This window comes from Salarias fasciatus, chromosome 8, assembly GCF_902148845.1.
Source record: "Salarias fasciatus chromosome 8, fSalaFa1.1, whole genome shotgun sequence".
NCBI classification, from domain to species: domain Eukaryota; kingdom Metazoa; phylum Chordata; class Actinopteri; order Blenniiformes; family Blenniidae; genus Salarias; species Salarias fasciatus.
In genome coordinates, this window is record NC_043752.1 from 18,205,384 (window position 1) to 18,231,540 (window position 26,157).

Sequence of the window (26,157 nt, forward strand, 5' to 3'; positions counted from 1 at the left end):
AAATACCGAATGTGAAATATCATAAAATACATCAACAGATTGCAACAACTATTTTGTGATACTAATGAATTAAAGTTGACTTTTCATTATATAACTATAATCACCTTTCTTCTTGTTTTAAGTTGGCATTCTTTTGAAAGATTATTCAACTTTGTGAACAGAGGGTTTCACTCCCGGAGGAACTGGTCTGCAGGAGCATGTAGTCAAACCTCAACATAACAACTGATAAGGAACTGACAACTGAAAATAACCAGAGAATAACACTGGTGGAAGAGAAATGCTAACTCAACAGTGTAGTAACTGTTTGGCTTGGTGCAGCTTGTTTAATGTTGTCCATAACCTATAAAAATGTCAAAAGAGCAACCTGGCCGCGGTGAAGAACACCCTTCTCTGGCCAGCACAAGCTAGTTTATTTCCCCACAGCGATAGCACTGATCCAAGACATTCATGAAATATGTGAAACACACTTCATTCATTGCATGAAATACTCAGCAGTAAGCTTTCACTGCATGCAAAAAGCATTACACTGATGGCTCATCTTTCTATTTAGCCGTTGAAAAACACTGTTGATACCTGAGTACGGAAATGTTTAGTCACAGTAAAACAGTTGCATTAAAAAAAATGATGATTGTATTTTTTGTTGCTTATTATAGAGGCATGTATTGGAAAGTTAAGCCTGGGGTGTAACCAGGAAACCCTGTGACCCGAATGGAACCCAATTCATTTTATCAACAAGTCCTCCAAGCCAAACGACGACAGTCTCCATTTCATGTACTGTTAGTGTGTGTTATCATGAAAAAAATGGAAAAGACAAGTGGGTGAAACTTGAATTCTGATCCCATTTCAACTTATATCTCTATAGTTTTTGCTCTCTCTTTCTCTGTTTCTTTCTCTGTCTCTCTGTCTGTCTCTTCCTTTTTCACCACTATCTGTCTCTCTCCCTCTCTTTCTTTTTTCTCTTTCTCTCTCTCTTTTTCTTTCTCTCTCCTTTTCTTTCTCTTACTCTGTCTTTTTCTCTCTCTCCGTCTTTCTCTCTCTCTCTCTTTCTTTCTCTCTCTCATTCATCCAATGAAATCATCAAAACAATTCCTCATGACATAGACTGAAAGTGGAACTAGCCAATCAGAAGTATTCCAGGCTCGTGGGCGGGTCTCGTGTGACTGATAGTTGTTTTAGCCAATCACAAACAGGCTTTAAATACTTCGACCAATAGAAATGTAAAAAAGGCGGGCTTAGTTCGCTGCTCTCAGCCAATAGGAGAGCGCCTCGGAGTGACGCATCCTCCCATCAGCTGTTTTTGTTTTGCTGTGTGACTATTGGAAGTTAATAACATAATAATAACACCCGGGTCGACCGGGGAAAGTGAGGCGGCCGGCCGGAGGGGCGTAAATGTTAATCCGTGCTCGGGTTCGGACTCGGGGTCGTGTGATGTGCCCTGCGTGAAGCGGACCTTCCTCCTCCCGAAGTGTGAGCGTGGCGCTTGGGAGTCGGGGAGCAGCGGAGGGGAAGCGGGTTCCGGCGGGGATCGACCCGAGCCCAGGGCCTCCCACCTCGGCCAGACGGAGAGCGGCGGGGATTCGCCGGTCGGGATGGAGTCCCAGGACGGCCCGGACGGCCCCGAGCCGCCCCGAGGCTTCATCTGCGCCTCGTTCAACCAGGACACCACGTAAGACCCGACCTGCGGGCCCGGCCCGTGAACTCAATCTCCCGCCGCACCTGGCCGTTGCATAATGATTTTCAGACCCTTTTTGTACGCTTCTCTTTAATTCCTGCTGTTTACAGAAAGCCTCCAGGAGCGGAGGCTTGTATAAAGGTTCCTGATATAAAACCACAGCCTTCGGTGTGTGTTATTGAAACTTCTGCAGGAACCAAGCTGAGCTGGAGGTGAAGTAGGCCACTGTGTTAATCTTCAAGGCCTGTTGCACTTTAAACTACTGTCACCAATTTATCACAGCTGTCTGATGTGGCTCAGCTCCTCCTTTGAGGCTGACACCAGTTAACACGGACAATTATATGTTGGTATTCAACATGTAATAGTAAGAAGGACCTTTAAAATCAAGGATCCGTTCAGCAGCAGCCCTCCAGGTGTGTTTCTTAAAACAAACACCTCCTATAATGTTCTTTTCATTTACAAAGCCTCTTTTGGACTCTAATTTATGGAAATGTATCTTAACAAAATAGATATGTGGTCAGTGTTAAAGAGACACTGTTACAGTTACAGCATCCTCTGTAGCAGCAAGACAGGTGAAAATGGCGTGAAAGGAAACAAAGACTGTGGAGGAAATTAGGTATTTACAACAACCTAACAGACCGAGCTGTTTTCCGTTTCTGTTGCAGTTCTCTTTCGGTGGGCATCAAGACAGGATATCGACTCTTCTCAGTCACGGCTGTGGACAAGCTCGACTGCATCCATGAAGGAGGTACGAAATGTGTGAGGAAACTGTCACACTCCAGCAACACACACACACTGTGACACAGCGCCAGCCCCGCAACATCCCCAGAAGTGATGATCTCAGACACACACACACACACACACACACACACACACACACACACACACTGCGGTCACGGTTTACCGTCAGACAGGCAGACCACAGCTGATGCAAAGTTGAGGAATTTGAGGAAGGGAAGGTTCTATACTTGACTCTGTGGGTGTGTGTGTGTGTGTGTGTGTCCTCCCAGTGGAGTGCCCTGACGTCTACATCGTGGAGCGGCTGTTCTCCAGCAGCCTGGTGGTGGTGGTCAGCCTGTCCATGCCTCGGCGGATGAACGTTTATCACTTCAAGAAAGGGACGGAGATCTGCAACTACAGCTACTCCAACAACATCCTGTCCGTCAAGCTCAACAGGCAGGTGAGGGTGTGAAAGAGGTCTGGCCTCTGATTGGTTCTCTTACTGTAAAATAATGACCAACATTCTGTTGCTGATGTTTGTTTTTTGCTTCTAAATCTCAGAGGCTGGTCGTGTGTCTGGAGGAGTCCATCTACATTCACAACATCAAAGACATGAAACTGCTGAAGACTCTGCTGAACACACCCAGCAACCCCTCAGGTAGGCAGCCGCCATCCATCCGTCCTGTCACGCTCATCAGGAAACAGTTTAACCTTCTAAATAGCAACAGTTCTCCAAAGTCATGGCAGCACGTTGATTAAATGTGTTATACAGGTAGGAATGAAAAAACTGCCTCCTTATGCAAAATGCTGTCAGTGGTCCAGATAAACACGTCCATCAGTTTGTTTTTCCTCTTTAGATTTTGTCGTCCAGAGGGTCAGCGTGGACTTTCCACGGGGACAGTTTGGTCCCAGGGTCACATTGTTCACTAAAGCAAAGTAAAGAACACCAATAAAAACAGCAATACGACGGTTAATGACTGTGTTTTTCAGTTAAGTGAGATTCTGATGGAAAAGTATAGGAAATGATTTTATTTCTAATGAAACTTTTGTGTTTTATTAACATCAATTGTACTTTTATTTTGTTATATGAACCATTTCTATTTCAGATATTGCTCCTCATTCAAGAAAACAGTTTGAGCTTTTTGTCAGTATTTTAAAGTTAAATCCTTTTTACGTTTTTGTCATTTTGTTCTCCTTCCTTCTTCAGTCCGTCCATCACTTTTCTGTGAATCACTTCGAATTGAAGCAACTTGCTCTAAAAGTTTGATCGACTGATGAAATGTGACAGACATTAAAGCCCATGCGCTCTCTCTCTCTCTCTCTCTCTCCCTCTCTCCCTGGTTCCTCGCAGGCCTCTGTGCGCTCTCCATCAACCACAGTAACTCCTACCTGGCCTACCCGGGCAGCGCCACCATCGGGGAGATCACCATCTACGACGCCAACAACCTGGTGAGGCTGCCAGAGAGACACGACCGGCGCCAGTCGGAAGCTCTCCAGGTAGAAACCAGTCCGGAATTTGCTGTGCGGTGATCTGAAAGCCTTTCCTCGCTGCTTTCAGAGCACGGTGACGCTGATCCAGGCCCACGACAGCCCGCTGGCCGCCCTCACCTTCAACTCCTCCGGCACCAAACTGGCCAGCGCGTCGGAGAAGGTGGGAACCGCTTCCTCTCTCCTCGGTCCTCTCCTCAGTCCGGGTTGACCACGCTCTCTCTCCTCTGCAGGGCACCGTGATCCGAGTCTTCGGCGTTCCCGAGGGACAGAGGCTGTTTGAGTTCCGGCGAGGGATGAAGAGGTGAGACTTCTACCCATATTTAGCTACGTATTCCAGTCAGTTTGATCAAATTGATTCCTAATGCTTTCTCTCTGTGCGTCAGATACGTCAGCATCAGCTCTCTGTCCTTCAGCGCCGACGCTCAGTTCCTGTGCGCCTCCAGCAACACGGAGACCGTTCATATCTTTAAGCTGGAGCAGCAGAGCCCCAGGTAAACCCTCAACGCAGGAATGCAGGGCCGCGGTGCAATACCATGCATTCTACTGTCCCCAGAGCGGGTTTTCTGGGTGCAGCTCCATAATCCGCCTTGTTCCCCTCCAGTGGGGAGGAGGAGTCTCCCACGTGGTCGGCGTACGTGGGGAAGATGTTCACGGCGGCCAGCACCTACCTGCCCACGCAGGTGTCGGACATGATGCATCAGGACAGAGCCTTCGCCACCGTGCGGCTCAACATGTTCGGCCTGAGGAACATCTGCGCCCTGGCCACGTAAGACGGCGCCAGAGCAGGAGCTGGTTGTAAAACTGTGTGTGTGGCGGTGTGTCACCTCCTGCGGTGTGTTTTCTGTCAGGATTCAGAAGCTCCCTCGCCTGCTCGTGGCTTCCTCAGACGGGAATCTTTACATCTATAACGTGGATCCGCAGGACGGAGGAGAGTGTGTTCTAGTCCAAAAACACAGGTATGTCCACGTTCTGGATGTAAACCTGAACTGCATGACACACACACACACACACACACACGTGATGATGTTCGTGATGTTTTCGGACATCTGTCCGCTCTGGTCCCTCAGGCTGTTCGACTCCAGCGAGGAGCAGGTGGGACAGAAGGAGGAGGACGGCGCCGAAGACGCCTCTCCGCCGCCGGCCAGTCAGTCCTACGCCGCCACCGTGGCTCTCCCTTCAACCCCGCCGTCCTCCACCACCCTCATGGGTAAGACCCCTCCGGTCCGGCAGGCTCCTCCGCCCTCATTCAGGACTAACCGGTCCCTCTCCGTCCGCTCAGGGTACTCTGAGGACGGGGGCGCCCAGAGGGGAGAGGTCATCCCGGAGCACGAGTTTGCAGAGAGTCCGGTTTGCCTGGACGATGAGAATGAGTTCCCTCCTGTTGGCAACTGACCAAAACCCTGAAACCCTGACCCCCCCCCGTCCATCGCTGCACAGAGAGGATGGACGGAATGTCCCAGATGTGTTGAGACATTGTGCCCCTCCCCCCCACCCATACGGCGAGAATATGACATCCTGCTGTTTCTGTATTCTGTGTCCCGTTCAGTTTTGTAAGAAAGAGGGAAAAAAAAAGAGGTCTAATAATCATTTAGAGAATCTAAGATTCAAAAACTGTGTTAAAAAAAGGGAGTTGAGCTGTTACCTCCCATCCGATGCCATTTACTACAGTGTTAAAACCTTCTCAAACCACTGTGCACAGCGAGGAAACCCATCAAACACATTTCTTTATCAGAGGGCATTTAAAGTGTCATACCTCAGGAGGGAGGCGGGGTTCACTCCAGACGTCGACCGGCACTCTTTCTAAATCTCGATATGTGCCGCGAGTGTCGGATGACCTGCGGATGCGGCTGTGATGCTAATTATGGTAGCGACGGACGAGAGGAAGGAACCTGCGGAGTCACAGACGTAACCCGAGCAGCGTTCCCAGTCCTTCCATTTCAGCGATATCCTGAAGACCTTTTTATTTACTACACCATGCTGAATAATGTTAACGTTGTTATTTTTACATTGTTGTATTCTTTTACTAAGTATTACACACCAACACATAGACTCACCCAGTGTGAGTATATATGGAGGATTTCTACTGTGTGTATAATGTGTATATATAACATTTATAGTTCTGTTGGAATAAGTAACACAGTAATACCATGTCATTTGCCAAAAGGTGGCGCTGTTAGGACATCTTTAAGCCTCGAGGCTGTTCGGAGACTCATTAAACCTGAGAATTGATTCTTCCAACTCAGCGTGTGCTTTTATTTTGAAGAGTATCGTGTCGAATCGTTTTAAATGTCCAGGAAAATAACAGAGTCTCTCAGTGCAGACGACTGCTTTGAGGTTGTGATTGAGTTACCTCAACGTGACCCCAACAGGGTCAAAGTTCAGACGCCTGCTCCTCGGTGTCCTATCTGCTGTGTTTGCATATCTCCTGCTGCGTCTGGACGTTGGACTTCTCAAACAGCCTGCTGAGGTCAGGCCAGGTCGCGGCAGCGGCAGACGGGCCTCCAGGGGTCACAGCAGGGCGCCGCCGACGCGTCCGTGTCGTAGTCCGCCGCGGACGCCGACGGGTCGGTGGCGATGTCCCACAGCAGCTGCTCCCTCGTCCTGGAGATCCTCTCCGCCACCGCCCGGTACTCGGGCGTCCCGGTCTCCAGCGGCGTTTCCTCGGCCTCGTCGCGGTCCAGGTCAAAGATCAGCGGCGGGTCGTGGAGCTGCGGCGTCCCCGTCCCGCCGCCACACGCTTCTGACGCGCCTGAGGCATCACAGAGGCAACAACAGGTCAACAACAACAGCTGTGACTGAAGAACAAACATCCTAGCTGGGCTTCTGTTTGGCACCTGTGAGGTAGAAGGCTTTGTATTTCCCGCTTCGAGCCGCCTGCAGGTCGCCATTTTTCCCAGCAGCCCCGCTGTTCGGATGGAAGAGAAACTACAAAGAGAAGGTATCATGAGCGTCTGAGGCGAACCCAGTTCAGACGGACTCTTCCTGCTGATGAGGAACGGAAAACACCCTGAAATGAGTCAGCGATCCCTACCTGGCGGCCTGTTTGCTCTCCGTGCAGAAGGACGGCGGTGGCATCGATGCCGTCGTAGCGTCTGTCCGAGGGAGGGGTCACTCCTGCCAGGGACAGCACGGTTGGAAAGATGTCCATACCGCTGTAGAACAGAGACACGGAGACGTCTCAGCACCCAGCAGTCAGCCTCCTTAAATATGTTAGATCCAAATCTTAAATGTGATTTCGGTTAGTTTTGCACCGTAAAGCTGATTTTGTACAGTACTATGAGCTCAGTCAGTACTTGTTGAGTTTGATTACCTGAGCAGAGCAGAGCTTATGGTGTTTTCTGGAATCTTCCCTGGCCAATAGGCTACGGTAGGCACCCTGTGGCCGCCCTCCCAGGTGGTCCTTTTGGCTGAACCTCCCCCTAAAAAAGCAGAAGATAAAGTGAAAGCCACGACAGCTCTGAATAAAACGAGCAAACTGAGCTCAGCCTTCCCTCCGGGCCTACCTCTGCTGGTCTGCCACCTCCCAGTGAAAGGTCCCACGCTGCCGGCATACTGGCACTTCTGCTCCCAGGGGCCGTTGTCACCTGAAACCGGGGTTCAGACGCGTTAAAGCCTCGTCGGGGTGACCGCTCTGCTCCGACTCAGCCGACTGACCGGTGAACCATATGAGGGTGTCGTCTCCGTCAGAAGCAGCCTTGACGGCGCCGATCAGGCCGTCCAGCTCCTGCAGGCTGGCGGCGTACGGGGAGACCTCCGGGGAGGCCGGGGGGGCCAGGGGGACGTGCATGTGGGCCGTCGCGATGTAGAGAAGATAGGGCTGCCCTCGCTCCCTGGCAGGGAAATGAATGAGGAGAACTTGTGTCAGATCATTCCAAAACCCGGACAAGTTTAGACAGCAGTACAACCATCCTGGAGAAACACGTAAAGAGACTGTTCCGTCATATATTTGTACCACAAATCCTCCCTTTAAAGCCCGTTTAACGCCGACTCCTGACAGCATGTGACAGACCTCCGCTGCGCTCCGTCACATGACCCGCTCCAGCACGAAGGCCGGCTTGCTTTTCGCTCACAGCTGCACACAGCAGGCTGCACCGGTCCGGCTGTCCTCTGGTCTACCCCTGCCGCCGCACGGTACCTGGCACTGCGTATGATCCTGAGCGCTGCAGATCGGTACTGTTCGGTCAGAGCCCGCAGGTCCAGCGGCTGCTCCACCACGCTGCCATTCTCAATCAGAGGGAGACCCACTCTGGAATAGCACCCTCCAGACGCACTCCTCTTTAATCTGCGGCACGAAAAACACACCATCTATTATGTGAAGGGGTGCGGCTCTTCTCTGGAGCTATTCCAGTTTGTGTTTGTTTCTCATGAAAAATAAACAATTATTCAGAGACACCCTACCAGGGTTACAGATATCGAACAGAACAGCAACACAAAATCTTCAATTTGTACAAAATGAGGCAGCGGTTTTAGTGACAGAGGAAAACCTGACGAGCTGTGTCCTCAGTGAGTCACACGGGAGGCACGGGGGCAGATCGTATCCTGGCGTGTCGGTGCAGCCCATGTCGTTGCTGTAGGGAACACCCAGATAGTAGTCGAACCCTGTCCACGAAAGACACAGAGAGACATTCAACACTGAGCACGGTTATCAAGTTCAACTGTGTCGGCTGAAGATGCTGAGTCAGATAAACGAAAAAGGACACATCTGGAGGCCGTTTGCAGCTGGCGACCCTGTTTAGTCTGTCCCCAGCAGGGACAGTCTCTCTCACACACTTGATGTGGCTGGAGAGGAGGCCAAAGCTCCGCCTCACCTCGCCTCGTTGGACTGTAGGGTCCACTGTGTCCGAGGTGCCACTTCCCGATCATGGCGGTGTAATACCCGGCCGTCTGCAGCAGCTGAGGAAACGTGACTTCGGACAGCGGCAGGCCGGCCACTGAGTTCACCGCGAAGTTGCGGGTGACCCCGTTCCGGAGGCCGTAGCGGCCCGTGAGGATGGCGGCCCGGGACGGGGTGCACATGGAGGCCGGGGAGTGAAAGTCGGTCAGTCTGGAAGGACGGGTCGAGTCACGAAAATCACATATTTAACCAAACTCTGACAAAACGACAGGGATAGCAGTGAACTCATCTTCACCGGAGTCCCTGCTGGGCCATCAGGTGGAGGTTCGGCGTGTTGTTGGTGGTTTTATGGGGCCGGTTGTCGTCCAGGTCGCCCCAGCCGATATCGTCTGCCAGAATGATGATGAAGTTGGGCTTGGTCCTGATCTCACTGACTCTGGCGCCATGCTGGGACAGCGTGTGCAGCAGCAGCACCGAGAAAACAGCCTGGACCGCACCCTCTGCCATCTGGGCTCAGACTCTGTGAACAAAGCACAGACAAGAAAATAAAACACAGCAAACTAAATGAGCACATCTGATCTTACCAGACCTGAACACACCTGTGTTCATGTAACGCGTTGCAGCGGGAGACAAAAGCACCAATACCTGTTTCCAATAACAATGGACCAAGCTCGTTACAGTTGGCCCGACTCAGCCCAGTTTCTCGTGGCCATGTAACCACAAGCGTCTTAATTCAATCGAGCGTCTTCTGCGCAGTCAAACCTGTTTTATTTATCTCTCTGATCAGCCCAGCGAGTCCTGCTCGACTCGTAGCTGAAATATGGCGTGAAGGGCGTCCGCCATGCTGAGGAATGCGCTCAGCCGAACAGGAAGATAGGAAAATGTCATTTTAAAGTACTTCCAGGTCGATCACCTTGTTTCCACAGTCGTGTGTCTGATTATATCTTTGCTATTTAGACTGTCTCTGTGGTGTGTGTGTGTGTAACTGAACCGTCATTGTGTTCGTCTTGGTGGATAACTTCTCCGTCTGTAGTCACTTTGTATATGTTTATCTGTTTTGTTTTTGTTTCTTTGTCATCAGCTTGTATTCTTTGGCAGTAATTTTTATTTATTTTAAATAAATCTGTCTTTTCTTCAGGAATGAGTGGTCTCTCTGTCATAGTTTCATACTTCTTTTGTGGCGGATGTCTGTCACTTTGTCATAACTTTGCTTGTTTGAGGGCGATGTGAGTACACTGTTGTTTGTTTAGTTGCCGTCTGTGTTTCTAGAAGGAAGATTTGAGCTTGTATGAAGTCATTTATGTTACCTTGTGGTCATTTTTCATCTGTGTGTAGCAGTCTGAGGGCCTTGTGACGTCTTTTGGTAGCTTTGTGTCACTGTGTAGCTATTATACCATCTTTAATGTGACTTTGTGTCTCTGCGCACTAAGTTAAGTGACTCACGGTCATTTTTCATGTTTCTGATGTGTCTTAATGTGTTAATTTTACATATTCTGGTCATTTTGTGGCTCTGATCATCAATATATTCCGAACCACGGCGTTATGAATGAATGAATCTCAGTATTCATGCCACTGTTTTTGACAAAGTGCTACTTTTGACCCTGAGAGAAGATTTCATTTGGTACACAGTTACACTTTTACACGGAACTTTCTCTTTAGCCCATGAGCCTCACCTCCAAGAAAAACACCAGACCGAGAAACTGAACAGCTGACCTCTTTAAAACAAAGGTCCAAACCTGACCCAGACTCTTTAAAGTCAGTGCCGTTACACCTAATGGACACCGTGACCGTGGTAAACGCTTCTACACATGCGCAGGAAGATGGACGATAATGTTTTCCTCCACAGTGTCATGCCTCCGTCCATCTCCTCCTGGGACTGGGCAGTTTAGAACTGAGTCATCTGGAACAGCGATCCAGTTTCACTGTCACACAAACAGGATCTTCAAGAGAACAAAGTTCTTTAAAATGTCAAGACAGATTCAAATCCTTCCTGGAACTTTCAGACACAGGCTCTCTGTGTTTGACTTCACTGCTGGACTCTCAAAAACAATTTAAGATTCTGGTTCTGACAGTTGAGACGAACAGCAGCGAGTCAGCGGCTGGACGGCAGGTTGGAGGTTTAAGCCTGGTGAACTCCGGACAGTTGAGCCCCGAGGTTAAAGGAGGCTGTGTGTGTGTGTGTGTGTGTGTGTGTGTGTGTGTGTGTGTGTGTGTGTGTGCGTGCGTGTGCGTGAGAACTGGCTGTAACCAGATCCGTCCTGAGCCGTCACCCCTCCCCGAGCCGCTCTCCATGAACGTGAGGCAGCGTGAGCAGACGGAGCGTGGCTTTACGTCTGTTTACATCCTCACGCGCGCGCCTCTGCAGACAAATGTACGGGAGAGTTAGAAAAAAAAGAAAAAAGATAAAAAAAAAGTTGTGCGTTCCACGGACGTGGCGCGAGGCGTTCCAGCAGCCACGCGCGAGCGGAGGGAGGATTGATCTTACTAATCACAGGTGAGACAAGAAACTCGGACAAACTGACACGATTTCTTCACGAGTACTCACACAGCGGACTTTAACACGCGCGCGAGCGGGAGCGCGCACGAGGTGCCGGTGGACGGAGCGCGTTGCGTCAGCAGCACGAGGGCAGCGGAGCGGACCATGTGGCCGGGAGATCTCCTCCTCCTCCTCCTCCTCCTCCATCAGCCCGCCTGTACCGGCGACCTGCCCGCTTTAAGACGCTTCTTCAGATCCAAACAAAGGAGGAGTAAAGTCTGACGTTCTGCTTTTAATATTATTAACTTAAAAAAATAACATATTACACAATGAAATAATACAACATATGTATCACCTCTTTATTACACAAGAGATCTTATGTGGTGTCTTGATTTGGTATATTGATTTTAACGTGTGGAAGTACAGAGATATTATTCAACCACATGTTGGAATTAGGATTTAAAATCATATATTCATATGAATGAGCATTATTTATTAATCTTGATCTTTAGAATAGTAGTTCCACATGCTGGCATTACTATACTATCTAAACTATGTACTTATTGTGGTGCTAAACTTATTAAACCTAGTTCACATCCAAGGCTGCATGACTGTAAACGGGTCTTGTTTTTAAAGCTGAGACATAAAACATGTTGAACCATATAATTCTGCCCACTTTGCTTCCCCAACAAACGCTTTTATAATTGGTTAGATTCAGTCTTAATAAACAACTGAACAGGATGTACAGAGCTACTTTATATAAAACAGAGAAGAAGCCAGTACTTCTAAACTCAGTTCCTGTCTACCCCTGACCTTGCGTTTGTTTGTCTAAATGTGATCCGACTCCAAACTTTGAATCCTGCGTCACTTCACTCCACAGCTGGACGGAGTGCCGGGCGCTCGCCGTCTCATGGAACTGGTCACTAATACATCTAAACGAATAGCGCATCTTGTCTGGATACGTCATGCTTTGTTTTTGTGAGATACTCACTGCGGGTTCCCGCGGCGTCAGGCAGTTAGTGCGCGCCTCCTCCCTCCTCGTGCGCGCTCGCGCTTCAAAACCCTGAAGGTCAAAGTTCAGGTTTTTGACCGCCGTGTGTTGTTTTTGTGCGTGAAGCGGCTGATCGGGCTGCGGCTGCTTCCCCCCGGCAGGGCATGGCTCCGTGCGGCGTCAGAGCGCCGCGGTTCCTGGGGCCCAACGTGTACCCGGAGGCCCCCGACGGAGGCTGGGGATGGGTGGTGGCCGTGGCCTTCTTCCTGGTGGAGGCCTTCACCTACGGCGTCATCAAGAGCTTCGGCATCTTCCTCCAGGACCTGAAGGAGGAGTTCGGAGAGACGAACAGTCGGGTCTCCTGGATCGTTTCCATCTGCGTGTTCGTCATGACTTTCAATGGTAAGGATCCATCGTAGGTCAGGAAACCCGATGGAGACTCAGCGGGACACTTTGTTCTACCTGTACTCGCCTATACACATTTACACACACACACACACACACACACTCCGTGGGAAATGTCAACACTGAATCGATGCTTTCCACCTCCACCCGTCCTCAGCCCCCCTCTCCTCTGTGATGACCAACCGCTTCGGCTTCCAGTTCGTGGTGATGCTGGGAGGGTTGCTCATCAGCTCGGGGACCATCGCCACCAGCTTCACCGGCTCCGTCAACCAGATGTACGTCACCTACGGACTGCTAGCAGGTATCGATCAGTGGGTTTCTTTCTTTTATTCACCACGTCCACGCCCGGTCCTGCTCTAACGGGACGTAACCCGACTGTCCAGGTATGGGCTACTGTCTGACCTTCCTGCCCACCGTCACCATCCTCTCGCAGTACTTCAGCTCCCGGCGGTCGCTGGTCACGGCCGTGGCGTCCACCGGAGAGTCTCTGTCCATGTTTGCCCTGGCGCCAGGTGAGAGCAGACACGCCTGGCTTTGTTTTATGAATAACACTGGAGGTGAGAGACGTGCGAGCCGTGTGTTTTGGGTGAAGAGGTCGCAGGGTGAAACGTGAGGGACAGAAACATCAGCCATTCCTTTTCACAACAGCTTTTAAACAAAACCTGAAAACCTCACCTGACGTCTCTTCTGGCCTCTCAGCCTTTTCTGCATTGAGGGATCATATCGGCTGGCGGCGCACGATGGCGACGATGGGAGGTCTGCAGAGCGTCATCATCGTCTGCGGCGCTCTGCTCCGTCCGATCGTCATCAAACCGCCGACGGCCCGAGAAGCAGAGGTCGACAGGTTGTCCGCAAATGAACAGGAAGCGAGCGGCACGCAGAAGGAAGGCGAGGGCGCCGGCACCGAGGGTCATGCGACCAATCAGGGTTCAGTTGAGGCCAACGCCACGTACAGCCTGGAAAATGAGCAAACGACGGGCTCTGTGAGCACGGGAGACTCTGGCATCCAGTCGCTGAAGGACACAGACTGCAGCAGCCAGGAGGAGAACGCTCCACTGCACAAAGACGGAACCTTAAAGGCTGCAGAAAGACAGCGGTCTGAACCCGATAAACCCAGCTGTGGAGCAGCGGAGGAGCCGGCAGATGAAACCCCGCCGGTGAAAAAGGCCAAACTGCTGGACTTCTCCATCCTCAGAGAGTGCACCTTCATCCTCTACTCTCTGTTCGGGCTGTTCGCCACGCTGGGCTTCTTCGCCCCTCAGCTCTACATCATCGTGCTGAGCGTCAGCCGCGGCGTGGAGCACGAGCGCGCCGCCTACATGCTCTCCATCATGGCCGTGGCCGAGATCCTGGGCCGGTTCTCCATCGGCTGGGTCATGACGCGGAAGCCTCTCCGGAGGAGGAAGCTGCTGGTCATGCTGGCGTGCGTCCTGGTGATGGCCGTGGACCTGGTGGGATTCACCCTGGTGACGGAGTTCTACGGCCTGGCCGTCTGCAGCAGCGTGTACGGGTTCTTCATGGGAACGCTGGCGTGCACGCACATCCCCATGCTGGCCGAGGACGACGTGGTGGGCATCGACAGGATGTCTTCCGCCGCCGGAGTCTACGTCTTCATCCACAGCTTCGCCGGGCTCGCCGGGCCGCCGATGGGAGGCAAGTGGACTTTCATTTCCAGAGCAACGCGTCTCTCTGACCTGTTTAACCGTCGTTCTTCCCTCCGCAGGCGTGCTGGTGGATTTAACGAAAAACTACGGCTCGGCCTTTTACTCCTGCGCAGCCGGCATGGCGATCAGCGCCGTCTTCCTGGGTTTGGTTAAACCTGCTAAGAGAGGATTACTGTGTAAGAAGAAGAGCCCGGAACAGCTGGAGAACGCTGATGGAGCTAACCCTAACCCCAACCCCAGCCCCAGCCCCGCCACAGCTCAGAGCCAGAACCACAAACCGGACCAGAGAACGAACGATGTGGACGACTGCGAGATGCCACAGAGGTGATTCGGTTTGATTCAGGACCCATGTGAAGGGTCAAAGGTGAAGAATGCCGCCGGCAGGCCGCTGAAGGAAAGTGAGCACAGCGAAGGGTGGCTACGAGCGCTCTCAGGTCTGCCGGATCTGATCACCGAGAGAAATCTGAAGAGCTTTTAGATCACACTCAATCAAGCAACCGGGCTTTAATTACCGGTAAAACCAAGCAATGTTTTCACTTGAATCAATTTAAAAAACGAAGAATGTACCTTTACATTACCTTGAAATAAGCTAAAGCTGTCCTGTCTCTGATGGGTGATGGAGAGATAATCATGGTGCTGTGGACGATGAAAGAGGAGCAGCAGCTTGACACTCGATCACGTGACACGAATGAGAGCCAAGAAGTTAGAAACTGGAGCAAACGTCGCTGCAAGAACAAATAAGCTGCACAGATTTTTGTACTACTTTTCATACTGAAATAAACTCAGGAGTGCATGATCGTACAAGCTGCCGCCATCGAAGCACTGTTCCACCACCAGAAGCCTCGTGAAAATGTCTTCTATCACATCATGAAACATCATGAATATTTGTTTTTCTTTTTAATAATAAACTTTGACAGTGTGGCATTTTCACATAATAATCCCAAAATAGAAACAAATTAAATCATAAAAATACCAAGATAAGCCTGAATGTTGTGTAACTGAGTCAGAAAAAAGACCTGGTGTTCTTTTCTGATGTTGATGTATTTTTGGAGAATATGATGCAGAGCTTGAAAGACACAGCAAACACAGATTCCACTTGAATTTGTCTTTTTATTGAATTATTGGTAGCTGATCAGGAATAAACAATTAAAAACTCTGTTAATGAATGCATCTGTACTTCTTTAGCGCAGGGTTTTCAAGGTGTGGTGAGATGAGCCCTTTTCACAGTTGCTAGAAATCCTCTGGCGTATTTATTGTGATAAAAATATGGATATGTTGTCTTCAAAATTGGATGGTCACCTCGCCGGGTTAAAACAATACGGCTCGATGTGTCGCCCCTCTGGTACCCGGGTTCACCGGTCAGTGTGTCTCCAGGACGTCCAGACATCTGCGCAGCCACAGTCCGTATGAGTGGAAGGCTTCAGTGGGTTTGGCAGAACGAGATGCAGATGTCTGACCGTGATCGTCCTCGATCCAGCGCAGCAAGGCCTGTTGGAAACAGATAACCACTGGCTGGAGGATAAAAATCGTCTGTGTGATGTTTAGATTATTTTCAAATCCAGAACTGCTCATATGTGTGTGACTGAACACAAAGATGTAACAAAGAAAAACTTAAGTTCAGCCGTCCAGCCCACTCAAGATGAAATTGGACTGCAAACAAACATATAATATGTACAAATAGCAAAAGAAAAAGAATGAAGGTCTTCGCTGGAGTGTCTCTTTACCTGGTATCGCTCAGCTATTTTGAAGCCGACAGAAACTTGAAGTTTATGAAGACAGATGGGGCAGAAATCCAAAGGCCTCCGGTCAGACTCCTCCAGGTGGTTGGAACCCTGCATGACACAGTCCATCCACTGGCAGTGTGTGATTCCAAAGATGTGCCCCAGCTCATGGGTCATGGTCTGAAAACATCCAACAGGACACAGATGAACACACACACACACACACACACACTCAGAGGAGTGTTTCATCGCTCACAGTGGAAATGACTGTGATCAGTTCCTTCATGACCTTGCAGGATCGCAGCAGCAGCGTGCTGGTGATGGGGGGAGTGTAATGTCCTTCAAACACTGAGTAGTCCCTGGGTTTGAGCGCACGCCGTGTCCTCAGCCTCCCCGCGTAGCTGCTGCTGTAGAAGTTATCGTCGTACCTGGCAAAGCTGAAGACCCCCATTCCTGCTCAGACAGGAGACAAACGGGGTCAGGCTCAGGCTCACAGAGGTCACGCTCATCTGGAGTCTCATGGGTTCTGCTTTGCAGCCCTCTAGTGGCCACAGGCTCACATTACATGCAACAGAATACTGCCAAATCCAGATTTACTAAAAAAGTGCAGGCTTTTTGCATTGTTTATGGGGTAACTACACTTTACACTCTTTATTAAGGTTTAGATATTAAAAAACAAAACCCTGACTTCTTCAAAGATGGTTGGTTTTGTCCTTTATATCTGTGTGTGTGGTTTTTCTTCTGGTACTCCTGGATAGGTTAAAAAAAGAAGCCCTGGCTCACCCTCTCTGAGAGACGCCTGTCCAAAGACGAAGTTCCAGGAGTCTTTGGGGTAAAGATCAATCATCGTGAGTCCAACAATACAAAAAGCGTCTTTTGGTTTCCTCATCTTCAAGAACCGCAGCAGGTCACCTTTATATCAAAATAATAAAAATAAGAAGAAGACAGTGAAGTACTGACTTCATGTTAACAGGATCTATAACAGCTTGACTTTAATCCCACATGAGAAACAAAGGTACCAGTGAGGATCTGAAGGTTGTGAGAGCTACTGTTGATCCTGAAGGAGCAGCGGGTTTCAGACACAGAGACAGGCGGCAGCAGTTGGACAGGAAGCCCGTGGTAGAAGGCCTGACAGAAGTCCCTGAGCCAGTCCACATACAGGTCTGCCTCGACCCCGGAGTCCCCAAAGGAACCTTCAACAGACGCAGAGAGACCGGAGACCATAAACCCCCGGAAGACACAGCGGACACGACTCAACTACATCATTGACTGCAGTTTGGAGTAAACTGGAGGATTATCATATCGAACCGTACCGTACCGTACCGTACCGTACCGTATCGAATCGAACCGCATCGAACCGTATCGTATCGTATCTTGTGGCACTCACCGATGGTTTGAAGATAAATGGTTCTGTGTGTCGCTGAGGGGATTTTGCGGTGCGGGTCTCTGTAGAAGCTCTGGAAGTCTTGCGGCTCCTCGGGGTGAGCGGAGATCCAGTCCGAGTCCGAGAGCAAGGTGATGGGCTGGAAGAGGGAGCCCGGCTGGCCGGGGCGGAGCCCCTCCCCCAGGAGACGCTTCTCCTCTTTTGTGTATTTGTTGTAGAGGTCAACCAAGTCCGGGGAGCTGGAGACCAGCGCCGTGCGGAGGGTTTCAGAGGAATGCTGGATCACCTTCATCTGCACAGAGGAATGCTCCACATCATGAGGCCCCGGGGCCTTTTGGGGCCTTTTGGTTACACCAGCACTCTGACAACAAACATTTAACTTGTGTATAATTTCATTACACAGAGATTATTCTGATTTTCACGTGGCCATTAGAGAAGATCAGTTGTCCACCCCTGATACAGACATCAGCATTCGACATCTTCTTCACATTTCACACCAACATCTCCACCATGTCCTCCTCCTTCCCTGGATCCATGAATCTCCTCTGCTGCTCCAGAAATAGCTGGAGGGGCTTGGCTTAAAAAAAGCCTTCGCCAATCCTCTAAATCGCTTTCCCAGGAATTACAGATTATTGATAGACAGAACTCATATTTGAGTTTCTAGCAGAAAAAGCAGATCCTTTTTTCACTCTACTGAGTGTGCCTGTGAATCTTCCATTGCTCTCCTCTGGTATTTACTGCTCAGAACTGAACCCGTCCTATTCATAGTCCCCCGACCTTCACCAACAGGCCGCGATGTGCTGAGGAGCTTCACACGAGAAGCAACTCTCACTTCCACATCACCACCATGAGAGCTTCATGGTGCAGTTTACATGATGCTCTTCCTATGTGGTTTTTCTCAATGTACTCTGACTTCATTCCACAGTTTGTGATCTTAACTTGCATGTAGAACTGAATGTGTGTGATTGTGTTTCTCTCCTCTGAAATGTCTATTGTGTACCCTTTATATATAAAAAAACACTTTATCTATTCAACAGGACAGCAGTACAACCTTCGAACAAAGAGAAAAACAAGAAAAAAAGTTATGTCTAATACAGATTTCTATTGTCTTCTTTAGTTTGTCAGTGTTTAACTGAGAAAATGTGATGAAATGTGAGACTAAACTGGCAGGTTAATTCCAAATAGAGATTTCAGGTGGTTACATAATATCATAATTGGTGGTGGGGTTTAGTGTTGTTCAATGTAAAGTAAATGCTGCAGTTAATAAACCACTTTATTGCAGACTTGCAGTGCATTCAGTTGTATCATGCATGCATGCGCACATCACATGCACACGTTTGGGTGAAAGTAGCAAGCCATTTCAAGTCTCGAATCTTTGCTGGTCAAGTCCAAGTCAAGCTGCAAGTTCTTGAAAAATATTTTCAAGTCCAGTCCAAAGTCATTAAATTTATGACTGGACTCCAAGTCATGTGACTCGAGTCCACACCCCTGGTTATAGATTAACAACAGGAATAATAGAGTCATCAGGGAAGTAGAATTGTTTTTTAACAGGCACTTATCAAATTGGCTAAACAACACAGTATTTCATAAAATAATTTACACTTTAATACGAATCTGAGTGAATGGGTGGACAAAATGGACAAGAGTATTGAATATTGTATCAGATTTGTCAACAAAACTGATTTATTGTCGAATTCAGACACCTTTTATATCACGAATAACACTGAATTTCCTTTAATTAATGAGAGTAACACATCAGTATTTATGTAATGTGATAAAAAACTTACAAGGTACAGAAAATCAAACTAAAAAAAGGTACCTTGTCCCAAAACCTTCACAGTTTTCTTCACCTGAACTGGTTAAAAATAATCACTATTATTATTACCTACTTCCTGAAACCTCAAAAAGCTCTTTTCATGCATGCTGCAGTGCGTTCTGCATAACCGAAATAACACAGTCCCTCTGCATCAACCACATACAGATGTCTGAGGAGAAATCGGTTCTTTTATGGATAATAAAAAAGACAGAAGTGATCATTTTACCTTGCCTGCCCTGAGGAGCGCTTGAGCTTGGTGACCGAGGGGGCCCGGTCTGATGACGTCATGTAAACATAGGGGCGGAGCTTCTCACTTTGGGAACAGCCAGCGGAGTCGGGCTCGCATAATCACTCCGGAGAGTCCGTAAACTCACTTCGGACGGCGCAGAACGCCGCTTTAACTTTACTTCCGAGGTATTTTCGAGCGAGCGGCCGCGGCCGGGGCCCGGACGCAGCTTTACCCGCGCTTCACGCGAAAGCGGACGGGATACGAAAGCGGAAGAAGTTTCGAGTTAGCGGGGCGCAGCTAGCCGAGGCTAGCTCGAGCGGTAGCGGTTAGCAGGCTAGCCCCGCTCCCCGTCCGCTGTCATGCCCGGAGAGCGTCGAGCCTTCACGACGTGAACCGGAGCACCGAGCGGCCGGATTAGCACCTCGTTCGGCGGGTTGTGGCCCTCCAGCGCCGGGCGGGCGGGGGGTGCCGTGGCGGCGAGTACCGGCGGGCTGAGGCTCACTCCCAGCCCGATGAGAGGGGACGGGGCTGGCCGCACCGAGATGGTCCTGGAGCTGTAACACTGCCAAAGCTGTGACGAGCCCCCCGACAAGGAGTGTCAGCAGTTATCCGTGCCAAAACGGGGCATCCGTCAAGACTGAAGACATGTTGACTGACAACAGGTAACAACGACGGATCGTCATTTTACACATGAAACAAACCCACTCGTGACACCTCAGTGATGGCATGTTAATCAGTGTGTCCTCCTGATGGGAGTGCCATATTCACGATCATGTAACTGCCTGAGTGTGTTGCTATTTTTGGTTCCTCTTCATGTTCTCTCTCTTTCTGATACCCCGCTCCTCCCCTCCCCTCCCCTCCTGCATCACTTCTGTCACACAATCTCTCTGTTCCTTCCATTTGTGCTCCTCACAGGAAGCGACACCGCAGCTGTGACAGTGAGGAGGACCAGCAGCTGACACCGCAGGCCAAGAGGTCCGGAGGAGGGCCCTGCCTGCTCGTGTCAGATCTGGACTCAGAGGTGAGACCGTGATCGCCACAGTCTTCCTCCTCAGATTGTAGTCCGTGGAGAAAGACCCGGCGTATTCAGATCTGGGGTTGTGCCGTTTGTCTGCAGTGCTCCAGCAGTGACAGCAGTAACGGGATCAGCAGTCCGGAGAGAGCAATAGTGGCCACCGCCAGGCCGTGCATCCACAGCCAGAACAACTGCATCAGCCCAAAGCCGGAGGACTCTGCCAGCTCCTTGCAGCAGGGTTTCCATGGCGACGGCAGGAGTGTCTCCTACGACTACATCAACAGAGTCCTGAGGGAGGCGCACTTCAGCAGTCTTCAGACCAGAGGGCGTCCGGGCTCCACATGACCGTGACCTATGACCCCCCCCTCCTGATCTTTTGTCCCTCACCCATCGGCGGCGGCGAGGACACCGGTTCCTCCAGCCTGCAGCGACACACTCCGGGGTCAGGTGTGAGGGAGCTAACGCGTGGGGAGACTTCCAGCTCGTCCCCACATCAACATGTACCATTTTGTCAAGACCATAAGCACATCCGCCTTTCCATGGCCCAGCCACTGTGGTTTAATGTGCAGTATTGGTGTGTGTGTGTCTGTCTGTATGTGTGTGTGTGTGGGTGTGTGGATGCACCCTGTGCACTTTACGAAGAGGTGTCACTCTCTCGACATGCGTGCGTTGATGCATGGACATTTTCATTGGTGCTAATCACAAAGGAGAGTGTGATGACGACGATCCAAAGTGCTTGCAGACCTAAATAAAAGCTCAGCACTTTATCAGTAACTCCCTCCGTTTACTCTCGACTGGGAAGGTCAGTCGCATGTTTGCATCCGTGGGATGGGAGTGGCTGCAGCCCCGTTCGAAAACCAACCAGAGGAGTAACTCCCAAGGAGCATTACTAGAACAGTTCAGTTTGAAGAGCAGTCCTGGCCTCGTTTTCTTTCTCCAACCAAAGTTATTTTCACAGATTAAATTATTCCAAGAAGTCTCGGTGTGGCAGGTCAGCGGGTTTGAAGACTTGACATGAGCCTCGCCACCAAACTCCAACTTTAGCTTAGATCCTAGTTAATTATAGCCTGTCGGCGGGCGCAGGACGCCGCAGCTCACACACACACACACGGGGGGGGGGGGGGGGGGGGGGGGGGGGCACAGACGCAAACAGCTCAGACAAATAATCCAGAACTGGACGTCAACTTCCACAGCGTGTTGCACATCGTGTATCTGTGTGTCATAAGCCCGTCAGCCATACTCGTTTATGGATGGTTACATATGACCAGTACACTGTGTTACAAGAAGAGATGTGAACGTGACTCATGTTGTGTGATTTTCCAAAACCATTTGACATTGAAATAAAGTGTTGCTAACAGTGACGTCTGCAGTACATCCGATCCGCCCAGGCCCGAGCAGCGGTCACACACAGCAGGTTTTATTCTTCATGGGCAGATTACAGCAGCTTCATTCAACCCAACTGGTGTTCGGCGGTTCTGGCAGTCAGGATCACCGTGTGAATGTAGAAGTGATGCAACTGTGAGAAACTGCTGAGGGAGATGCTGATGTTTTAAAAAAAAAAAAAAAAAAAACAGATTTCCATAGTTCCTGTTAACTCTAGTTTTAATCATGCACGCTTTAACCACTCACATTTCAGCTGAGACAGAATAAATAATGAAATCGTAAGAGCTTAGTACCAAAAATAACGGAAGACAACTTTCATTTGGAGGTTGAACTGAGTGTAGTGCAAATTACAAACGGAGGGCTTCTCCCTCAGAGGTGTCCTCTCCCTTTTTCTCTTTTTTTAAATGAAATCCTGAGATAAAGTAACCGTCAGCCGTTCCGCCAGCACACAACGTATCAGAAAGCAACTTCTAGTGTCGTTTAATGGCTTTTTAAGGCGAAGTAATGTTAAACTTAAGACATCCGCAGCAGGTAAATAAATTAAAAGAAAGCAGTCGATATGAATGAGGAGCTCCTCACGCCTGGCCTGTGGTTTCCACTCGGTCTCTCGACCCACATCACGAGGCGCAAAGATGAGAAACTTCCATCCAAGCAGGAGATATTGCATGTTTGTGTAGTGAGAACTCCACGGCCACATGTTGTTATGGAGAGTTGATGCTGTCACTGCTATGATTGTTTTTTTTTTTTTTTTTTATTAAATCAGGTCAGATTAAACTGATCCCGGCAGAGTTCTCTGACTTTCCATGTGTTATTCATACAGAGAAGCTTCTGTCGGGCATCATGGAAACAATGCAGCATCATGACTCCTCCACCGCGTCATCCAGACGCTCAACGCCCTGAAAAACCCCAGACAGGATGTGGACAAGCGCCCCGGCGCGCCCGAGGCCGGAAAACTCAAACCAGGCTTTGTGAGCATGAGACGGGCCCGACGACATCATTGGTTTAAAAGTTTCACAGTTCTAAAAAAGTCCGCCGGCGGTCAAAAGTTGAGGAAGGAGAAGGCCGACGCCGTTTGGCTGCTGTTATGGCAGACTGCCGGAGTGTCCTGGCGTTCAGGCGTCTGCTCGCTCCGACCGGCGTGAGGCGAGTGTTGCCGGCACGGCGGCCTCGCCTTGGTCACCAGCTCCATGCCGCTGAAGAGGGACGGCCTGCCGTGAGGGGGCGGAGAGCCGCCGGCGGCCGCCGCCCTGTCCTCTTCCTCGCCGCTCTTGGCCGGCTCGTGTGCGGAGCAGCCGGCGCCGAACGGGGAGCCCGGCGGTGAACCGTCAGAGCGCTCGGCCTCTTGAAGCTCACCGGCCGCCGCCGGATGGCCGCCGCTCGCCGCGTCCTGCTGGGATCCGCCCATCAGCGCCTCCAGCTGCCGCAGGATCTGGCCAGAGGTGATAAGCAGAGGAAGAATGAAAACGTTCTATCAGCTCCGTCCGGCCGGTCTCCTCGACGCGCCGCTCGTCTCCCACCTTGGTGGCCTTGTTGGCCACGGGCCCCGGGGGCCCCGCGCTCAGCTGGCGGAGCCGGGCCTGAGTGGCTCCGAACGTCTGCTCCAGAGAGAGGAGGTCAGTGGTGATGAGGCAGGAGACGGCGCACAGGGCCCTCTGGAGGGGCAGGAGCACAGCGTGAGAGGGGAAGTGGGGGGCGGAGTTAGTCAAGTTTAACAAGTTACCATCTTCACGGTGTAGGAGGGGTCCTGCAGCTTGCTGGAGAGCAGCTCCACCACGACCTCGCAGTTCAGAATGCAGCACCTGACCGATCAGACCACAGGAATCTCAGCGAGAAGCCGAAAACATGACAGCAGAGGAGGAGCTGCTAAATTCACACAAGGAAGGGGAGGAGTGGCGTCACGGACTCTTTGATGAAGAGCTGGCTCTCCTCCCGGGACAGGAAGACTCTGCAGCCCTCGGTCAGTCTGTTGATGAGCGCCGTCTCCTGGCCGCAGTCGCCCAGCTGCAGAGCCTCCACCCTGACGGGGAATCAGTGACAAACAGAAGAAAACGAGGATCATTTTATACAAAACCGAAGCTGTTTCAGCCTAAGGTGACCTGGAAATCCTGCTCAGTGAACGATAACCGGTTGAACCAGAGGAGCCCGCCGCTCACCGCTCTGATAGGTCCCCGCTGCTCTCCCTGCTGGCCCCCGATTGGCTCCCCGTGCCGGCCGACTTGCTGCCCAGCGAGGCCCTGCTGTTGGTGGCCACGTCCTGAGAGGAGTTGTGAGAGGAGCTGTTCCCGCTGTCGGTCTCCTCCCAGCCGCCGCCCACCTGCCCCGGACTCCGCCTGGCCGCTGAGGCGAGACACGCAGCCGTTTGGTGACCAGTGGCGCTCTCCACCCGTCAGAGAGCAAACCGTGCTTCCTCCCACCTTTGGGTCTGCAGGCGGGCAGGTTATAGGCACACGCTGCGACGGCCACCTCGATGGGAGCAGAAGGGGCCACCACGGCCCGGTAGTGGTTGTCATGGAGACGGATGCCCTGCTGCTCGGTCGGGGGAAGGACGGCGCTCGCCACCACCTCGGCTGCCTTCTGGATCTTGTCCAGTATGGAGTCGGCGCCTGCTGGACGGCGTGATGGCGCAGAAACGTACAAACAGAATCATTTGACCCGTGTGTGTGTGTGTGTGTGTGTGTGTGTGTGTGTCACTCACCTGTCACCTGCTTTCCCGGACTGTAACCAAAACCCTGCATTCCTGACCTGTGGATCGTGGCGGAGCCCATTCCTGAAGAGAAGAAGGAGGAACGGAGGCGAAATGGAATCATCCAGACTGAACAGACTGTGAGGAAAAGAAAATCCTCATGTTATAAACTGATGGTCATTAATAGTGACTCACCCATTGTTGCGGGAGCTATGCTGGGAGCAGAGACACTATTTTTGGTAGAAATTGCGTCGGTGAAAAGCAGCCGGGCCACTTCCTGTCAGGGAGAGGTTTTTCATCACTGACACCCAGTCAGTTCTGAGATCCTGACAAACTGTAATCCTAATCTCACCTGCGCTGTGCTCCTCACTTTCTGGTAGAGCGCCGTGCCGTGGACGGGGTCAGGAGGGCCGCTGTACACTGAGAGGCCGATCAGCAGAATGAATATCAGATAAGGAGGCAGATTGATGACAGACAGAAGCAGGGAGTGACTGAAGCCTCACCTGATGCTTGCTGGATGAAAGTTGAGTTTCTTCTGAGTTCTGTAAGGAAATGGTTGGAGCCATGACCACAAAGATGGACGAAGATCTTCAGCACCTGAAAGACCAACAAGTCAGATCACAACTCTGATGAAGAAGGCCGATATGCCTCGTGCTGATGAAACTTTTCCTGTTGTGGACACTGAGAAGTTCCTCACAGGCTCTCACCTTCAGTTTGACGTGACAGGACTCCACCTGGAGCCGCTCCAGAAGGTACTCCAACAAGCACTGACCACAACCTGAGGACTCATGGGAGATTTCTATAGTGTGATCATGGTTAAAGAAGTGATATCTCGATCAATAAAAGCATATCCAGATGATTTTCCCACTTCCTTGATGTATTACACACATGTGAATTGTGAATAAGCTCTGAGGCGTGTTAATGAGTCCTACCATAACAAACAAATGTCACAGCAGAGGTTAGACCAATGATTTAAGCCACTGAGATGTTATACCAGGATGCTGAAATGAAAAGATAATATCAGAACTTGTCTATAACTGCACAAACCCATAGAAGATGAATAGATGGAAAAGATCACAATAACGTCTGACAAAGGATACTCCCAATTTCTTGGAAAAGGTAGCCAGGGCAGGGAGTTTCATCATCTGCTGTAGCCTTCATCAATGTGGGCACCTGGAGAATATTGAGATTAGAAGGATAGTCCATATAGACCTAGTATTTCATTATTCTTATTCCAAACACAAGCTCCAGTAGCTTTGGAACAGCTCCTGACATGAATACTAAACTAGGCACAACCCCGGGGGCTTCCTGGATGACTTTTACCACCATCTGATCACTGTAGCCTCAGTGAAAAAACACCTGTTCTCGCATTAATATGACAATCCCGCAGAAATGAGACAAACTACTGTCAGGTCTGAGCAGTGAGTTAGCTTAGAGGCTAAAGGAGAGCTGCGGTTTCGGGAGCATAGCACGTCTAAACAAGCGCGTCAACAGCCCGTCGCCCTAAAAGTGCTTCTTTCAGCTGTTAGGTATTCCCATTAGAAAACGCGGCTGTCGGCGTCACTTACTTTTTGAAGAAAAGCTAATCTTTCCATAAATGTTGCCATGATTTAGCAAACCTCGTCTGGTTACTCATCTTCGTCCAAGAGCTACGAGAGATGGGCGGGGTTCGG

General features: G+C 50.4%; 6 protein-coding genes across 9 annotated transcripts; 3 read left to right on the plus strand and 3 right to left on the minus strand.

Annotated features, from left to right (window-relative positions):
- The first annotated feature begins 1,281 nt into the window (after positions 1-1,281).
- On the plus strand, positions 1,282-5,495 carry LOC115393603 (WD repeat domain phosphoinositide-interacting protein 1). The gene is made up of 12 exons (XM_030098683.1): positions 1,282-1,666; positions 2,338-2,420; positions 2,683-2,852; positions 2,954-3,050; positions 3,744-3,841; positions 3,951-4,043; positions 4,114-4,184; positions 4,267-4,374; positions 4,485-4,649; positions 4,732-4,839; positions 4,951-5,090; positions 5,163-5,495. Exons 1-12 carry the CDS (start codon positions 1,590-1,592, stop codon positions 5,273-5,275), a joined length of 1,323 nt encoding a protein of 440 aa, XP_029954543.1. The 5' UTR covers positions 1,282-1,589; the 3' UTR covers positions 5,276-5,495.
- arsg (arylsulfatase G) lies at positions 5,467-11,369 on the minus strand. 3 transcript variants are annotated; one of them, XM_030098681.1, is made up of 11 exons: positions 11,263-11,369; positions 9,013-9,237; positions 8,692-8,927; positions 8,368-8,482; positions 8,019-8,165; positions 7,538-7,713; positions 7,387-7,467; positions 7,194-7,302; positions 6,915-7,035; positions 6,718-6,808; positions 5,467-6,632 (listed from the first exon to the last, which is right to left on the minus strand). In XM_030098681.1, exons 2-11 carry the CDS (start codon positions 9,222-9,224, stop codon positions 6,352-6,354), a joined length of 1,569 nt encoding a protein of 522 aa, XP_029954541.1. In that variant the 5' UTR covers positions 9,225-9,237; positions 11,263-11,369; the 3' UTR covers positions 5,467-6,351. The 3 variants fall into 3 exon arrangements, with proteins under 3 accessions (XP_029954541.1, XP_029954540.1, XP_029954539.1); XM_030098680.1 differs by lacking the exon at positions 11,263-11,369 and adding an exon at positions 9,363-9,552 and having other exon boundaries at positions 5,468-6,632; XM_030098679.1 differs by lacking the exon at positions 11,263-11,369 and adding an exon at positions 9,317-9,552 and having other exon boundaries at positions 5,468-6,632.
- LOC115393607 (monocarboxylate transporter 7-like) lies at positions 11,056-15,380 on the plus strand. The gene is made up of 6 exons (XM_030098687.1): positions 11,056-11,211; positions 12,346-12,586; positions 12,747-12,890; positions 12,973-13,101; positions 13,289-14,242; positions 14,313-15,380. The coding sequence occupies exons 2-6, from the start codon at positions 12,349-12,351 to the stop codon at positions 14,579-14,581; spliced, it is 1,734 nt and encodes a 577-aa protein (XP_029954547.1). The 5' UTR covers positions 11,056-11,211; positions 12,346-12,348; the 3' UTR covers positions 14,582-15,380.
- Positions 15,351-19,655, minus strand: amz2 (archaelysin family metallopeptidase 2). The gene is made up of 7 exons (XM_030098684.1): positions 19,401-19,655; positions 17,362-17,650; positions 16,994-17,167; positions 16,758-16,886; positions 16,264-16,427; positions 15,978-16,154; positions 15,351-15,741 (listed from the first exon to the last, which is right to left on the minus strand). Exons 2-7 carry the CDS (start codon positions 17,648-17,650, stop codon positions 15,613-15,615), a joined length of 1,062 nt encoding a protein of 353 aa, XP_029954544.1. The 5' UTR covers positions 19,401-19,655; the 3' UTR covers positions 15,351-15,612.
- An 80-nt stretch (positions 19,656-19,735) lies between these two features.
- On the plus strand, positions 19,736-21,775 carry LOC115393605 (protein FAM104A). Its single transcript, XM_030098685.1, has 3 exons — positions 19,736-20,065; positions 20,319-20,424; positions 20,521-21,775. Exons 1-3 carry the CDS (start codon positions 20,049-20,051, stop codon positions 20,761-20,763), a joined length of 366 nt encoding a protein of 121 aa, XP_029954545.1. The 5' UTR covers positions 19,736-20,048; the 3' UTR covers positions 20,764-21,775.
- Positions 21,776-22,507: 732 nt separating this feature from the next.
- tepsin (TEPSIN adaptor related protein complex 4 accessory protein) lies at positions 22,508-26,140 on the minus strand. 2 transcript variants are annotated; one of them, XM_030098678.1, is made up of 13 exons: positions 26,053-26,140; positions 25,585-25,657; positions 25,192-25,283; positions 24,988-25,081; positions 24,837-24,904; positions 24,680-24,761; positions 24,497-24,568; positions 24,216-24,404; positions 23,955-24,138; positions 23,705-23,818; positions 23,522-23,600; positions 23,319-23,453; positions 22,508-23,230 (listed from the first exon to the last, which is right to left on the minus strand). In XM_030098678.1, exons 1-13 carry the CDS (start codon positions 26,089-26,091, stop codon positions 22,841-22,843), a joined length of 1,611 nt encoding a protein of 536 aa, XP_029954538.1. In that variant the 5' UTR covers positions 26,092-26,140; the 3' UTR covers positions 22,508-22,840. The 2 variants fall into 2 exon arrangements, with proteins under 2 accessions (XP_029954538.1, XP_029954537.1); XM_030098677.1 differs by having other exon boundaries at positions 24,216-24,407.
- Between the last annotated feature and the right edge of the window lie 17 nt (positions 26,141-26,157).

Coding starts and splice junctions, on each gene's coding strand:
- LOC115393603 (XM_030098683.1), top strand. CDS start 1,590: ATGGAGTCCCAGGACGGCCCGGACGGCCCCGAGCCGCCCCGAGGCTTC. Junction 2,853..2,953: donor CCGTCAAGCTCAACAGGCAG/GTGAGGGTGTGA, acceptor TCTAAATCTCAG/AGGCTGGTCGTGTGTCTGGA. Junction 4,650..4,731: donor AACATCTGCGCCCTGGCCAC/GTAAGACGGCGC, acceptor GTTTTCTGTCAG/GATTCAGAAGCTCCCTCGCC.
- arsg (XM_030098681.1), bottom strand. CDS start 9,224: ATGGCAGAGGGTGCGGTCCAGGCTGTTTTCTCGGTGCTGCTGCTGCAC. Junction 8,928..9,012: donor ATGGCCCAGCAGGGACTCCG/GTGAAGATGAGT, acceptor CCGTCCTTCCAG/ACTGACCGACTTTCACTCCC. Junction 7,714..8,018: donor AGGATCATACGCAGTGCCAG/GTACCGTGCGGC, acceptor TTTCCCTGCCAG/GGAGCGAGGGCAGCCCTATC.
- LOC115393607 (XM_030098687.1), top strand. CDS start 12,349: ATGGCTCCGTGCGGCGTCAGAGCGCCGCGGTTCCTGGGGCCCAACGTG. Junction 12,587..12,746: donor GTTCGTCATGACTTTCAATG/GTAAGGATCCAT, acceptor ACCCGTCCTCAG/CCCCCCTCTCCTCTGTGATG. Junction 14,243..14,312: donor CGCCGGGCCGCCGATGGGAG/GCAAGTGGACTT, acceptor TTCCCTCCGCAG/GCGTGCTGGTGGATTTAACG.
- amz2 (XM_030098684.1), bottom strand. CDS start 17,650: ATGAAGGTGATCCAGCATTCCTCTGAAACCCTCCGCACGGCGCTGGTC. Junction 17,168..17,361: donor CATTTATCTTCAAACCATCG/GTGAGTGCCACA, acceptor CGTCTGTTGAAG/GTTCCTTTGGGGACTCCGGG. Junction 16,887..16,993: donor CAACCTTCAGATCCTCACTG/GTACCTTTGTTT, acceptor TTTGATATAAAG/GTGACCTGCTGCGGTTCTTG.
- LOC115393605 (XM_030098685.1), top strand. Junction 20,425..20,520: donor TGTCAGATCTGGACTCAGAG/GTGAGACCGTGA, acceptor GTTTGTCTGCAG/TGCTCCAGCAGTGACAGCAG.
- tepsin (XM_030098677.1), bottom strand. CDS start 26,091: ATGGCAACATTTATGGAAAGATTAGCTTTTCTTCAAAAA. Junction 25,284..25,584: donor CCTTTTCCAAGAAATTGGGA/GTATCCTTTGTC, acceptor ATCACACTATAG/AAATCTCCCATGAGTCCTCA. Junction 25,082..25,191: donor CCTGTCACGTCAAACTGAAG/GTGAGAGCCTGT, acceptor TTGGTCTTTCAG/GTGCTGAAGATCTTCGTCCA.